General features: G+C 44.3%; 1 protein-coding gene across 1 annotated transcript; it reads right to left on the minus strand.

The window, feature by feature from the left end:
* Window positions 1–581: 581 nt before the first annotated feature.
* LOC136359677 (D-beta-hydroxybutyrate dehydrogenase, mitochondrial-like) lies at window positions 582–15,127 on the minus strand. The gene is made up of 4 exons (XM_066316537.1): window positions 14,788–15,127; window positions 7,237–7,389; window positions 4,323–4,453; window positions 582–1,787 (listed from the first exon to the last, which is right to left on the minus strand). The coding sequence occupies exons 1-4, from the start codon at window positions 15,125–15,127 to the stop codon at window positions 1,440–1,442; spliced, it is 972 nt and encodes a 323-aa protein (XP_066172634.1). The 3' UTR covers window positions 582–1,439.
* Between the last annotated feature and the right edge of the window lie 1,125 nt (window positions 15,128–16,252).

Genomic DNA, 16,252 nt, shown 5'->3' on the forward strand with positions numbered 1-16,252 from the left:
GCTGAGTGTGCCAGGAGAGAGCCTGGAATTGTCACTCTGTGGGCTCATCTCTCCTGTGTTCCTGATTCACACTGCCCAAATTACCCACCAGGAGAGAGCATAAATTTTCTCAGTAATTAATGAAATATGTTAGGAAAGGCTTCCCAGGTACAGGGTGCAATTTCTGCTTCAGATGAAAAAGTTAACTATGTCAACTTACAGCAGTCTTTGATTTAATATGGGAGGCCTGGCATGGGGGAAGCTAATGCTCAGTGCTGCTGCCCTGTATCTATCACTGCCACCACAGCTGATACCAGCTCTTCTGGGATCTTTTAGTCCCAGAGTTCTTCGATTTTGTGCCATACCATAACCAAGTCAAATTTCAAACTGTATGTGCAAATCAGCAATCTTTTCCACAACAATTAGTGGGAGAGTGTTAATGGAGCTACTGGGATCAGTTACTCTCATAGATGAATTACTGATGTTTCCCTTTCCTGTTAGTAGGTATTCTTTTCTTCAGACCTTATTCCTTACAATAGCAGCCAAACCTGAATATGTTCTTTCTGAGCTCCAAGTATACTGATACATCTCCTTGGTGTTTAGCTCTCTCACTACACTTCACATCAACACATTGATTAATACAGACATTAGATAAATGATAGATTTTATTTAGGATTGAATACTCATTTATAAATGGAATATGTAACTTGTTTTTTGAAGTCTGTGATATACTGGCTTTGTTACAGATTTATCCAGAACACCTGAAAAAGGACTGAATTGTAGTTAGCCAAAACAATGTTTTCATTTTACAACTTTATTATTCATAGAATCATAGAATGGTTTGGGTTGGAAAGGACCTTAAAGATCATCAAATTCCAGCCCCCCTGTTGCAGGCAGGGACACCTTTCACTAAACCAGATTGCTCAGAACTTCAAGACTTCTTAACTTGCCACAGCCATTTAACTCCATTCAAAGTATTTCAAGGTCCAATGCTCATTTCTATGACTTTTCCATTAACCTCTTCCTATCACCCCTAAATAAATTGTTACTCAGGTTTCTACAAGTAAGGGCTTTTCATCTCTGCTGTAATGACTTCAGGTGTACAGCTGGCCCTGTAGGACACTCCATTTTGTCTGCCTCATGTCTGTAACACAATAACCTGCTATTGCTTTAGAAAAAGATGTATTAAATTTTTCCAGACAATAACCAAAGCAGCTTAAGTGGATGGGGTTTTTCCACAGGGGACAGATAAAGTTACCTAAACAAATGATTTAATTTTACACAGGGTCCTGTATCTTTTTCCCTATCAGTCAGTGACAGTTCTGACAGGGGAGACTCTCCGAAGTTTGTATTGGCTAATTGGTGTCACTGTACTGACACAGGGGGGGCATTAAATTCAGCTCTGACTTTCACATTTTATAAACCCCCTCACCTGAGTCAGTGAATAGCACCACTGGAGGCTATGCAAGTTTTACTTTGCTCAGAGCATAAGATAGAACAGAATCCATCACAACAGTCGGGAACAAAGCACATACAAACACCAGGACCTTCTCCTTCAGCTTTGCCACCATGTAACGTGCCTTGGGTGCAGGAGACGTTAGAGCATCCACCATAGCATCTACAACCTCGTTGCCATTAGGGCTTCCCTCACTGAGGATGCTGTTGAAAAAGTTTGCTCGCTCTTGAACGTACTCCTTGTTGTAAACAGCTTTTTCCTCTTCACTCAGTTCACTCCAGATCTCTTCGGCACTGAGTGGTGGCTGAATTTTTGTAGAGCGTGCATAATTTCCTGGCTGGATAATACAGACCTGAAAGTGAGATTAAAAAAAAAAAATGTATCAAGGTGCAATCAGTCATTGTGAATTCAATTAAATACTATAGTCAGTAACACAGATCAAAAGCGCTCTACAGCCAGCCAGAAAATGCCGCTTTGTTGAAATTTGAACCCTGGAAACTTGACTGAAATCAAATATATTCCCGTGAAATATTTTAAGATTGCAGAGGTGCTTTGTTCTGACTTCCTCATTTCACTCTGATGTTAATGTTCTTGTTTTGACTACTCAGCACAGCCTCACAGAATGCAACAGAGCACCTTTGATTGCTGTAGAATGCTTAACGGTATAAATGTTTTGACAATACTGAGACATAGCATTTCAGTATGACTTTGATGTCTCCAAAGTGGAATACTTTGGATTTTTCACTCAGTGGAGAACCTTGCAATTAATAATTTTTTGACCCAATTTGGGGCAAAAGGAGATATCAAAGAAAATGATCAGGTCCTGGGGAAAGAAGTGCTGTTTTCCCCAAGTAAGTGTAATTTAAACTAAACTAGGTCTTGTCAGCAAAGAGCAAGGGCACCAGAGGTCCTGCTCTGCCTCTCACTGCATCCATTAGCAAATTTCTGTATATTTGTGCACATAGATTTAAATGAAAAGCACACAAGTCTCTTTGCTGCTCCACATGTTTTCTTTGTGTGCTGCTGCTGTTCTGCTCCCTTCTGAGTATTCCAGGGAGTTTTGGAGCAGGCTGAGCACTCACAGCACACATGCTGCTCCTCAGTTAGCAGCAGCCTTGTTCAAACTATTTGTAGATATGCAACATTAAAAGCTCCATGGCATTTAACTGACCTGATTTCTAAAGACTGCAACACGAGGTGAGGAAAACCCATGCTGAGCTCTGTCAGAGACTCGGGGATCTGACAGGCATTCTCTGGGAAGTCAGTGATGATATAAAACCCTGATGTCTTCACTCAGCCACCCAGCAGAGGCTCCCACCTGTGTCAGTCCCTGCCTGCTGGCCTGCATGGTGATGGATTCACTGCTCTCAGGATTGGGATGCAGGTCCTATGCACAGGTAGAAGGAAGGGATGCAGACAAACTCCAGCAGAGGAATGGTGTGCACAGACAGCTTCAAGCAGGTTTGTCACACAGCATCCTCAGGAGCTCTCCCTTCTGGTGCTGTTTAGGGAAGTGTTTGGTATCAGCCTAATAGTAAACTGCCCACATTTATTGTTAACTAAGGGGTTTTGAGAGCTTCGTTTTTTGGAGTTGGCTTGGAGAGAAGGAGAGATGGTTTGGTTTTTGCCCTTCCCACATCTTCTGTAGCCTTTCCACTGAAAGACACACACTTTGTTTCCTGTAGGTTGTCAGCTTGCCTGGCCAGAGTTCAGTGGGACAGAGCCATAGCTCCAAATGCTCCTTGCCACCTCCGTGCACCTTTCTCCTGAAAGGACAGAGGATGACAGAGCAGTGCAAGGGAGCACAGAAAAAAGGGACTGTGTATTTTGTAGGCCCTCCACAGGGTAGGTTCTCTGCCAAGTTCCAGCCAGCATCTTGCATACAGTGAGAAACAAAAAAACACCTCTCAAAGATACTCCAGAAATGTTTGTCAGCCTGGCTCACTCAGTTATGTGCTGGGACTACTGCAGAGGTGGAATAAAAAAAATCCCAAAAGAACCAGAGTAGCTAACCTATTAAACTAAGCCCTTCCATGCATTTGAGATTATCCTCAGCTAATCAGCAGAAATCTTTATCATGCTGTGTGGTATTAAGATGTGTAAAGTCACTTGCATTTTACAGCCCTTCATATTTATCTGACAGGGTAGCTAATAGATGCATAGCTGTAATATTTTCCAACACAAAGCTAAAGAACAATGCTGTAAATCTGTATACATAAACAGTGCACCAATGCAAACCTGCCAGGGAAGACTTGGAGTGTTTGAGAAAAGAGTTTCAGCAGTAGAGTGACTCCAAGGAAAAAGCCCAGTGAAGCTACTTAGTGATCTAAGCTTCAGGTTTGACTATTGCTTAGAGCACTAAGAGCACTCTTAGAGCCTCTTAGGTTAAGAGAATAAAAAACATAATTACTCTGCACAATGCTGCCTCTTGCAGTGAAGCTGTTCTCACAAAAAAGCAAGGAGTTGGTGTTGTAAGAGGAGAGAAAGAACTCTTCAGGCAAGTGACAAGCCTCCTTCTGGCTGCACAGCACTCACTGTCTGGCTCTTTGCAGCCCCCCAGGGAACATTTGGGTTCCTCACTGCTGTTGGGAGCTCACTCAGGCCTGTATCAGGAACTTCTCCACTGCAGAGGGTGTGGAGAAAAGGTGGAAGTTTCAGTGCTGATACACAGACCTGTTACCCACCAGCTTCTTAGAACCACAAACATCACCCAGGCCTGCCTGTTCCCAGTGATTTCCAGCTGACTGACTAGCCAGAGAAAAACCACCTCTTCCCAAAAGGAAGCTGCATCCATTAATGCAGCTCTGCTCTTTTATCTTTGCTACTTTGTTTCATATAACTCATTACATCACTAAGCTGGTTTCCAGGTTCTTGTTACATCACTTACCTGGACACCAAACTTCTTCATTTCCAGTCTCAACGCATCACAAAATTTTTCAATAGCTGCCTTGGTCATAGAATAAATGCCATTTCCCAAAGTAAAATAGGCGATGATGCTGGACATGAAAACAATACGTCCTAGAAAGAAAACAGTACAATTAACATAACTTCACTCTCAGTCTTTAACATGGAATCAATTCATCTCAGTCTTCTGAGCTGCTAACAATGTGGTGTTTAACAGGAGACCATTTTACTGCACACTGTTCCAAAGCTGGGCAGTGTCAGTGTGCAGTCCCAGCACAGAAGGCCACTCAGCTCTGTTAAGCAGAAAACTTCACGCAAAAATCTTCCACCTAGTGACAGATGTTGGACTAGACAAAGTGTAATACATTCCCAATGTGCTGCTTATTCCTTCTGAGCCTGAGATAGGATAAAAAGATGGAAACAAAGCAGTGTCCTAAAGACTGAAGAATAGTAGGAAGAGACTGTGCTAGGAAAAGGAAGAGGACTGCAGAGGTGAGGGGAGGTGATTTTCTCTGAGGTGGATATATGGTCAGTAATATCAGTTCTTTCTGTGCTAATGATGTCTCTGCACTGAGAGCTGGTTTTATAACTGTGCATATAAAGTTCCAGCCAGACTGTACAGTGATGAGCTTCACCAAGGAAATGTGACTTGTCAAATGTGTACAGCTTTACAATACCTTACAATAATTTCCCTGATCTGTGCTGCTTCTCCCTCCTTTCTAACTCCTGCTGAGTGCAGGCATGCCTTAAATAGCAGAGATTCCTCAGCTGAGGCACTGGACTGTGCCTCATTTCCATCGTTTCCTTGTAAACTTCTGTCACATAGTTCTGCTATGGGGTAAGGAATGTCTGGGTGAGGATACACAGATACCAGAGGTGAGGCAGAAAATGGTCTTGTCACTGACAATACAGAGAACACAGCTGCACTCCTGTTGCTGCCACAGATGCAGACAACATCTGGGCCCCAGATCTCACCAAATGGAATACGGTCGGGGGATATCAAAAGGTATCATGGGAATGCAGTGATATCTGTCATTCTCAATTTGGTTCCCTGCCTTCCTATACAGCATCCTAAATAAATCTTATCTACAGTAGGAGGAGAATAACTACCAGCTTGCTGATCAAGATGCTCTATCAGCTGGCCTGGCCAGCTGGAAAAGATACAGAGAAATGTTGCTCCTCTCAGGGTAGAATGTTCAGGTCCTAGGCTGGAGGGCACTACCTCCCTTTACAAGTATTAATTATTGCATTAATAATTCTGAAGTGTTTTTTGGAATAGGTGCACATCCATGGCAGTAAGCCATGGGTAGGATGACCTCTGCCTCCTTTGTCCAGCAGCTGAGTGGTCTGGGGCACACCCCCAAGATGTAGGACACCTGATTTAACTTCTCTTGGTTCCTAAGTGAGTTGAAACCCAGCTCCCTCAGGAGAATGCTCTAATATCTGTAATTCAAGCTTTTCGTTTGGAGAGGTCACTTGCTGCTCCCAAACACATCAGCTTTAGCTGTCCTGGTTGTTCCTGCTGGAAGGCAATAGGAAATCTAGGATTCTTCTTGGGATTCCTCCCTAGAGTGCCTTGGCCTCCTCTCCCACATAGTGGAGCGCAGGAGTTAATCAAGGAAACACTGACAGCCCTGAGAGAGATACAAAATGTTCCTTTGAGCTTTGAGGTGTGTGTGCAGCCATCCAGACCCAAACCTTCTGAAGGTTTATGCATGTGCTTAATATCCCTCACACAAAAGTCCCTTTTGCTTCAAAGCAGCCCTGTGCAATTCATGGAGTCAGAGAAATGCCTCTGGTGGATCAGCATCACAGAGTTTCAGCAGTAAGTAGGACATGACAGGGAAATGAGATGTCTCCCTGTGTAATGGCCACATAACACACTCACTGGGTACACACAATGCCACATTCTTCTACAAAAACACATCCAGCTCACAGTATTTAAAGGTCTCTTTCTTCTTGTGTCACAATATCATCAACCAAAGGCGGCCAAGCAGAAAGACACAGAATAGCCAAAAAAAAAAAAAAAAAAAAAAAAAAAAAAAAAGAAAAAAAAAAAAAAAAAAAGAAAAGAAAAGGGATGGTTTTATCTTACCAACAGTTTATGTAGCAGTGACACCTGGGGTTTCCAGGTGAAACCTACCCCTTCCTGTGCTTGATGCTGCACACAGAGCACAAATGCTCACCCTAAAGAGCCTACAGACAGAACAGACAAGGAAGAGGGGATCTTCTTCCCCAAACACAGATGGAGACAGGTAAGGAACAAACAGCAAAGCATCCAAGACATGCTGCCATGCTGCAGAGGGTATTGAACCATTCCTTCTCAGAAAGAAGGATAAAGCCCACATGCAGGGAGGTTCATGCAAATGCACTTATCCCACTGGATACCCATGCACCTCTACATACTTGAGGTTTCTTGCCCAAGGTCACAGAGGCTTCACAGAGCTGGAACTGGAAGCTGGATGTCTCTAGTTCACCTCTGTAGGGTCATTCCTCCTCTCCTAATTGCCAAACAATAAAATTGGAAAGCCTAAATAATAAAATTAAGCGGTTTAATGGATCTTTGTGTTTTCTGATTGTCAGTGCTTAAAAAGGCTTGCCTGGGTTTAATGATCTACGGGAAACATTTTTCCTCTCTTTTTTGAGCCAGTGAAAGAAATCCTTATTTATAAATACTTTTTTCTGTGTACTGCAAAGACAGAATGTTTAAGGATAATTTTTCCCCTTATGACTTCACCCTCTTTTCAGGATCAAGTTGCTCTTTCAGGCCACACAGAAGGAAGCTGTCATTTCAGTTCAATGAGAGACAATTAAAGCCTCTTTTATAGATGCTACATTACCCTGATTATAGTAAGCTAATTATTCTACAACTCTAAATAACAGTGGATTAGCATTACCCTTGTATTTCCTTAGAAGGGGAAGAAATGCCAGAGTTGTCCTGATGCTCCCAAGGAGATTCACATCTGCAAATTTTTCATATGTCTCCATAGGCAGCCACCCTGTCTCGCCAAATGTTGATATTCCTGCATTGTTGACAAGCCCCCAGAAACCTATGGAAGAGAAATGATTCAGCAAATATCTTTAACTGCAAAGCAACCTCTGTTAGATAACAAAGCAACACCACTGATTCAGACCCTTGGAAGAAACTGTATAGTTGTGTAACATCTTTGTCTTTTCCACTTAAAAGTACAGGCATGTTTTATTTAATGAAGGAATGCCACTATGGCCATAATCTGGACTAAATAGAATCACGGAATAGTTTGGGGTTGGAAAAGCCCTTAAAGATCATTCAGTTCTACCCCACCTCCCATGGTCAGGGAGACCTTTCCTATAACTCTCAGTGCTATTTAATAATCGCTCACTCTATAGTTGTCTTAAGATATTTATGAATAACATGATCTGGGAGACTACCTCTTACTGCCAATGTGGTGTACCATGATTAATTACTTTAATCCCACTGTGTGCTATGAGCAGCTTTGTGAAAATTATATTAAGCAGTCTAAAGGCTAAGGGGTACTATTTTCAAAGTGCCTGACTAATTTAAGAGCCTAAGTCTTGCATCTTTTTCCAAGATTTGAGCTCTGATTTCTTCTGAAATCAGCCACAATCAGGTACATGGGCTGCAACATTGGGTAAAGTAATCGAGCAGGCTCAGTGGCTACCGCATTTTTAAAACTTTGTGCTTTTGAACAACTTTATTTCCCATGTAATGACAGGTTTTGGTGCTAAGGAGCCCACCCCCTGACACAGAAAAATTCCAGTGTTCACAAGCAGAAACGTCTTGGCAGCAAAGCTTGTTCTGCCAGAGCTCAGTGACAGGAGCTGATGCCCTTCAGCCCAAAGGCACAGCAGGTCTCCTGTGCGCCCTGTGCAGTGCTAACAACCTCAGCTGTGGGAATGCCGTGCTGCAGTGGGGAGCACTCGCAGGCTGGAGCTGACAGTGCTGATTAAGCCGTGCTGACTTGTTCCTGCCTGCACAGCCCGTAACTGTGGATCGACAGCAAAGCAGGGAGTGACACAGTGCTTTGGAAAACATTTCTGTTCCTGTCCTCCAGTCCTGACCCACAGCACTGTGAGGGTCACCAGCTGTGTAACTCAGGAGTAGCAGGGCAGCCTGACTGGCACTGAAACAGCTGAATTTGCAGCTTAGTTCTGCCAGCATTGACAATTTTGCTCGGGCATTTCTCGTAATGAATCCTTGTAGGTGCCCAAGGCAAATAATTGTTTTGCCTTCTACAAGACCTCCAAGCCTGGTTTTCTGGGGAGGAAGAGCAGGTTTTAGTGCCTGTCTTTGTCTGGACAGAAGAGTTTGGGGCAAGGGTGATGTTGACCCAGATGTAGCCTCCTGTACCTGTGGCAGCAGAGTTATTCTTAGGGGACTTTTGATCACCTTAGTGAAGGCACTGCAGAAACCTTTGGGCTGAACCCACTTCTTTCTGATCTTCTCCAACAAAACTATTGAAATAACTTCATAGTATCTTGGTCCTTCCAGAGCCCTGACAAGAACTGCCAATATTAGATTTCATTCACAACAGCAGTTAAAAATAAAACAGAATTTTTTTTATTTAATTAGTTTGTAAAGCAGACCTCTGTAAGCTTTTCCAACATATATGTACACAATACTTTATTACCTAATGAAATTGGTCTTTAAATAGAGAAAGAAACTGATTTCTTTTAGTAAATGTCTCATTTGCAGGGCAAAACGCTCAAAATCAGGAATTTACCACCCAGAACTTGGATAACTCTATCCTCCAAAGGGAATCAATCCCTATTCAGCAGCCTGTCACCCAGCAATCCTTGACACTGGACCTCTCTTTCACCTTTAGTTACAGACAGACTGCTGCCCTAGTAATGCTGCAGTTTCCTCTAGACTCACTTCTTTTCCATGGCCCCAAATCTGAGCAGACAGAGAAGAGAAAATAAACTTAAAAATTGGCCATGGAATTGGGCATCCTTGACTTCCTTATTCCCCCTGCAAGTGCCATATTGTTCTGTGTCTTTCCATCATTCTCTGGCTTTATTTCTCCATCTTAAAATGGAGCCCATTCCCACGGGACTTACCTCCCCATAAAAATGCTTCCAGATCAATGGCTTAGAGAGCTCTCTGCAGAAGCTAATTATCAGTATTTTTGTACTTGCACATGATCTGATCTGCAGATGGGCTGAGTGACTGCACACCCCATCTGTTTCTGCTCAAAGCTGGAGGTTTCTGTACTCAGGATTATTTTTACATAACCTAGCTAACCAAAACCCAAACTAAAGCCTGGCATCACAACAAAAGCTGTTTTCTGATCTTTTCAGCTTTACCTTTTCTAATTTAAAAAAGTAATTTTTCTTCTGCCACTGCACCCTGTGCAGCACAGCAAGAACACTTGTTCCACATACCCCTGATTTCATCAGGCCTTCAGAAATACACCCATTAATCTTTAGACAATTGATTTTCTTCCTCTTTCTCTAAACTGTGAAAGTCAGACTTTAGCTTGCAAGGCTTAAATTTTCTCTCCAGCCATTTGCCTCATGTGCTTCAAAGCCTCTCGGTGGCTCCAGGAGGCCAACAAGCTCTGTGTGTATCAACAGAGCTCACAAAAAAATGGCTCCTTCCTTCTCTGTAGTGGCCAAATCAAAAGCCATGAGGAGAAAAAATGGCCTGAGTTAAATTAAAACAGACTTTTTAAAGAGAAGATTAAGTCAAACACAAAAAGACACTTTGCACCCGGTCAGGTCAAAACACTTTGTTTGCCCTCAAGCAAAACATATTTTTTCTTAGAGCATTTTGGCACTTCCAAATGGGAAATGTTCTGATATTTTCCAGAATGTTTCCTGCCACTTTGTTTAGCTGAATCAATTCACAAAATTCTACCCAAAGAACAAACAGTTCATTATTCCCTTACACCACTTTCTCAGGATATTTCCTACTTCCTCAGAAACAACCTGCCCAGCTCTGTATTCAGGGTACTTGAATCTGCTTTGGTCTTCCTTTCCTGAAGTGTTTGTGGTAAAAAATTAATGCTATAAATGTACATTCAAAACACACTGTAAATGACAAGTAAGCTATGAAATACAAATGGAAATGCTGAAGGACAAGGCACAGGGACTGAACAGCTGAGAGTGACGCTGCATTTCCTCAGTGTCCATCAAAGACACATTTAGAAAAAGCAGCTGATGTTTGGTGTGTCTGACTGTCAAAAGAGAACTCAATCACAGTTTATGAAGAGAGGTGTTAAGAGTATGCTACAGCAGGCAGGGAAAAAATAAACTGGAAAGCAGGACTGGATGTCACAGAAATTTTCAATGATGTCTGTGTTGGAAAAATGGATCCTGACAACAAAGATTTAAAGATACAGCGATGGATCTAGGAATCACCTTAGGAAACTGAACTTAAGATTAGTGAGGCTTTCTGGAGAGCACATAGGCTCCCCAATAATTTCTACTTCACAACATGTTGACAAAAAGGCACGTATTTAAAGTCCTTATTTAGGCTAAAAGATATGATATTTTTTCCAGAAACTCTTAGAAGTCCTCTTCCTATTAAAGTTAATCCAGCTGCAGATTTGTAAAACCTTTTGAAAATCAGGTTGTTTCAGTATTGCTGCCAATACTCAGATCACACCTGAATTCTGCCACACTCTCTAAATTCCAGCAAGTATTCTTGGGACCACTGATCTTTGGAGTTTCTCCTCTAACCTCCTCAGGTTTCTCCTGAGCCCATGTGAAAATGACAGGCTCTTCCCTGATAGATTCCAGACCAATACTAGAGGAAACTAGCCAAAGGAAGGAAAGTGTGATTTGCCTTGTTCCTTTGGAAAAATGAGGAGAGGGAACAACCCAATCTGTCTGTGGCAATTCAGGGTGGTTGTAGGCCAGATGAGATTCCTGAGTTATATTTACATCCATTCATGAGTCACCGTCCTTTGCTTGGAATATTATGCTGAAACTGTCTTCACTGTAAAGATAATCTATTTCTATAGGGAGTCTGGACTAAAATATTGTACCATGGATGAATTCCATGAATAGAAAATCATAATTAAATGTAAGAGAGTACTTAATAACCTTTGAGTAGGAAGTGGGACTAAAACTAATATCCCTCCATTCCAGCTACCTAATGTCACCCACTCACAAGAGGCAAGAAAAGGAAGACAAATTCTGGTTTGAAACAGAAGAAAATCAGAAAAATTCCGAGGTTTGCTGCAGAGCCTAATAGAATTGCAAATCACTGTGCTCTGAAGTCCTGGTCTACTTCATATTGGCTTTGGATTTCTATTCTTGTATAACCAAGAGAGAAGATAATGAGGAGCTTGGGCTAATTATGGTTACAGCAGAACTAGAAGGTGTAGGGGGAACTGTATTTTATTCCTGATACTCTGATTTTATTCGGATATTTTACACATTTTTGTGTACATTTTATACTGAGTAGCCTACTTAAAGCAGAAAGTCTCTTTTAGTCTTTTGTATGTCTACTTATCCTGGGCCCAGGAAAAAGGCAGATTAAGGTGACTTAAAAGCCATACTAGTCTGAGATGCACAGTCCATGAAAAGGATGATACTGTAATCATAAAGAATATTTAATCTTTACCAGGATTTACTCTGAACTATTTAAACACAGGCATGCAAAAAGTAATCATGATTTAACTGCTTTCTCTTCATTTTGATCCACCTCCTGAGGTTTCATTTGGAATCTGTGGCCTTTGCACATTTACCATTAGACCTGGGATTATTCAAGTGACTATTTCTGGAATATTTGGTGATCAGAATTTAGAATTTAACATCTTTCATACCTGTGTGAAACTGATAGTAGTTAAAATGGCAAAAAAGGAGGGAACAATCCCTAAGCAATACCTAGTGATTCTCAGGGATAGGTTCCTCTTCTCACTTTCTACAGGGAACTGCTGAACAGAATTCTCCTATTGTGAGGGAGGGAGAGACAGAAACAGAGAAAACTCTCCCACAGTACTTACAAGCTAATAGTGACATACAGAACACTGCCAGCAGCTACTAAAAAGGTGCATGTTTTCACAGCTTTTCAGCAACGTAATGCATGATCTAATGTAACCTTTCAGCACAACCCACTGGATCCCTACATCAGTTTGAATGTTCGAGCAAAAACCAAAAGCAGACTTTTTATCTGTCCAGTGCTTATTTACAAGTCGACTGGACTCACCACCCACCACCCTTTGCTCTCCTCATTACAAATATCTGAGCTGCATCTGATTTCCTCTTGGTCACCCCTCTGCTGTAGGCCCTGGATGTGGCTGTCCATGATCCACCAGGGAAAACGTCCTAAGGTTTCACCACTGAGGGTTGTTTAATTGGTGAGACATTGAGGCACATGTTCCACTGCTCACCGTTTGTGTAGCCCATAACGTGTTCTGTGTAGTCACGTACTTTTCTTACCTTCTACGTTCTTTCAGAACATTAATGCAATTACAAATGGTTCAGAATTCTCTTTCCTAATGAAAATGACTTTAATTAAAAGCAATCTTTGACCCAAATATTAAAAAAGTACAATTACTATCTTTAACAAAGAAATTGGTTCATATGAGAGTTAACCTCCTGTTTAATCATGAAATTGAAACTGTTTTTATAAAGGTAAAATGCCAAAGAAAAAACATACCTATTTTCAGAGGTGACAAAAACAAACACTCCTAACTTTTGAAGTATTTTGCTTAGAGTCAAATGAGTATTATCACAGTTTCTTTACAATTGAGATAAAAATATTTGTATCCCTCTATTTTAAAAAATACATAGACTTGTAGTTTTAACATTAACATCAGACATTAAAATAACAACTTTGTGCTCTATGCCTTCTTATTTAACAAAAGGAAGAATACTTGATAAATGTGAGTCCCCCTGTGGCCTATGTGCTACCTGGATCTATAAAACTACATTTTCTTTTCTGCCTTTGTAGAATGCCCTCAAAATTCTGCAGCAGCAGAGCTGCCTAGCCATGGAAAAAGGTTTCCTAAAATGTGTGTGCTTGCCCAGCCCAGTGTCCCATGTGTGAGGGCCTGAGTGACAGCCCAGGAACACTATGCACACATTGTGTGCCTGCTGCGTTCCACAGCAGCCATGCTGAGCGTCTGCCTGGGCCTGGAATCGATCTGAAGGCACATCCACAATCTGTAAGCAGCAAGGATAACCCACAGCTTAGTGCTGACTCTGGACTCCAGGGTCTACCTGGCAGCATGGGCATGACCATTGCAGGATAGCATAAGCTGTTGGAATTGCAGGACAAATTATGTGAAACCCAGAGTTACAAGTGACCTGATCCCCATGGAGCCTTTAAGGGCTTTTGGGAGACATTTGTGTTTGTCTGTAGGTTGAAGAAAGGCCTGAGAGGGGAAGGTTCTGCCTCTTAATAAGATAAGGTCAAGATCGACCATAAATACATGTGCTTAATGAGCAATCTAGGCTTTTCTTTCCTTCACTTCTCATTCCATCCCCTTCCCAATGTGCTAATGAGCCAGGCAGGCAGAGGCCTTGTATTTCATGATCTCCCTGCATGCCTCATTCTCCACTTTTATTCCCTGTAAGAGCAGGAAGTGTTTGTCTGTGATTTGGAGGGAATCTCACTTCTGAGCCTGAGGAAATCTGCTCTGCACCAAGCATATGCTAGAATTACACTGGATAATTCTCACCCTGCAGTCCCAGTGGGAAAGGAGGTAACTGTGGCCCCATCCCCTGCACTGTGTCACATGTGCTGAAGGGATAACCCAGGATTTAGGTTGTCTGCAATTATTCTGGAGCTAAGTCTATCCATTCCCCTGGGTGCATGCTCCCTGTAATTGACAAGTTTCCCTTTCAGTAACCTCTCCAGGGACTAGCTTGACAAACCTCAAGTGGTTCCAAGAAGCTTTGGTATGGCACGGCAGCTGCGCTCGCTGCATTTCCTGTACCGATTTCCTCTTTCACAAGTCATGCCCAGAATCGCATCACATTCCCATCCCTCCAATGCTTGCAGAGTTGTTCTGCGCTTTCTCGGCCGTTTTCTTCTATTGGGTACCTGCAGAGGGCCTCCAGGGACGCCCCACTCGGGGAGATCCTCTCCCGGTGGAAAGGTGAAGCTCCCCCGTGGCGCCCTGAGCCCGTTTTACACTGTCGGCGCCCTCGGACAGGCCCCAGTCCGTGTACGCACCAAGGGATTTTTAATAAAACCCTGCTGTCATTACCAACAGCGCTAGCTGCACTTAGCCCATCAGTGACGGAGCTCGCTACCCTCAAGCTGTCACAGTCCAGCTGACCCTCTCTGGCAGCTCCCTGCCAGCAGTCCCGAGCGAACCGAGCCGCCGTCTTGGCGACACCGTGTCCGCCGGTGCCTCACGCTGCCGGCAGCCGAGTCCCCGCCCGCGGCCGCCCCGCCCGGCCTCACCTCGCTCGAGCAGGTGGCCGAGCACCCGCGGCCGGCCTCACCTCGCTCGGGCAGGTGGCCGAGCACCCGCGGCCGGCCTCACCTCGCTCGGGCAGGTGGCTGAGCACCAGCTCCTTGGCGGCGCGCACATCCCGGGCGCGGGTCACATCGAGCCGCAGGACGCGCAGGCGGCCGGCGCCGCCCGCCTCCCGCTGCAGCCGCCGCGCCCCGTCCCCGCCGGGGCACAGGCAGCCGGCGAACACGGTGAAGCCGAGGCGGTGGAGGCGGAGCGCCAGCAGGTGCCCGAAGCCGCTGTCACAGCCCGTGATGAGCACGGCCCGCCCGGCCGGCTCCAGCCGCGCCGCCCCGCGCCGCCGCAGCCTCGCCAGCGGCAGCAGCAGCAGGAGAAGGAGCGGCAGCAGGAGAGGGGCCGCTGCCCACATCCCGCCGCAGCCGCCACAGCCGCGCTGTGTGGCAGCGAAGGAGGGACGGAAACTCGCGGGCAGCGCCCTCCCGGCCCGGCATCCCCTCCCCGGAGCCGCGGCCGCCCGCAGACACCGCCCCGCCCCGCGGGCGCACGGGGAGCGCGGCATCGCCCCCCGCCGGTCCCCGGCCCCTCCGAGCGGCGGTGTGCCGGTGAAGCCCGGGGCTGGGAGGGGTTTCTCCCCACCGGGCTCTCCCCACGCTTTTAGTTTCGAAAAGAAAGCGCATTCTGGAAGCGTCGAGCCGTGGTCAGCTAAAGCTGCGCCGGCGAAAGGGAGCTGGGTTTTGCCGAGATGCAGCGCTAATGGACAGTTCATTTCCCTGCTCAGCTGAGTTTACACCGTCCCGCCACTACAGACTGGCCGCAGGGCACAAATGAAAGCCATGACTGTTTCTAGATCGGTCAGGTGGGGATTTCCTAAACAGCTGCATTATTATGTTATAGTTGCTGTATCTTATGTTATATATTATGTTGCAGTATTAAATTGTCGTGGGGTTTTTATGGCTCAGGTCTATGACTGTTGTTATCTCATGGGTGCCTACATTACCCCACGGTGAAGGAAAATGTCTGTTTCTTGTAGGCTAAAGTGACAGTTACACATTGCTGAAAAAAAGATCCCCGAGAGCTGCGATTACAGGAGAAATGTGATTAGGCAGTGTTTTCTCTGCCCTTGCTTTTATCTGAGCAACTCTCCAAGCAGCTATTGAAAGCGATACTATGTCATATCTGTCTCCTTTGAGTAAAATGAAATGATTGAAAGAACCAGATGCCTTTATTAATTGTGATGTAAAGTTGGCTTGTGAAAAGTACAAAGGGGGCAGTCATTCATTGACATACACACAGCAGCAGTGGAAGCAGCAGGTCTTGACACACACAGAGAAGGTTCCAAATATTTGCTTAAACTACACCCCTGCGGCTCTTTAGTCAGCCTTGTTTCTATTTAGTGAAAAACCTGTATCTTGTTGTGGCAGATGGGTTTCTGAACTGGTGTTACCCTGCTGCCCAGGAGCCTCCAGAAATTGTGTGGTCCCTATAGTCAGCTGTGGTTTGTGTTTGCTTGGGGATACTTTTGCACTGACATAGA

The sequence above is a fragment of the Sylvia atricapilla genome, chromosome 3, assembly GCF_009819655.1.
Source record: "Sylvia atricapilla isolate bSylAtr1 chromosome 3, bSylAtr1.pri, whole genome shotgun sequence".
Taxonomy (NCBI): Eukaryota; Metazoa; Chordata; class Aves; order Passeriformes; family Sylviidae; genus Sylvia; species Sylvia atricapilla.

Excerpts from the sequence above, each read along its gene's own strand:
- LOC136359677 (XM_066316537.1), bottom strand. The coding sequence starts at position 15,127 with ATGTGGGCAGCGGCCCCTCTCCTGCTGCCGCTCCTTCTCCTGCTGCTG. Across the intron at positions 4,454-7,236 it reads CCTTCTAAGGAAATACAAGG|GACGTATTGTTTTCATGTCC; the intron begins GTAATGCTAATC and ends TTTTCTTTCTAG. Across the intron at positions 1,788-4,322 it reads TGAAGAAGTTTGGTGTCCAG|GTCTGTATTATCCAGCCAGG; the intron begins GTAAGTGATGTA and ends TCTCACTTTCAG.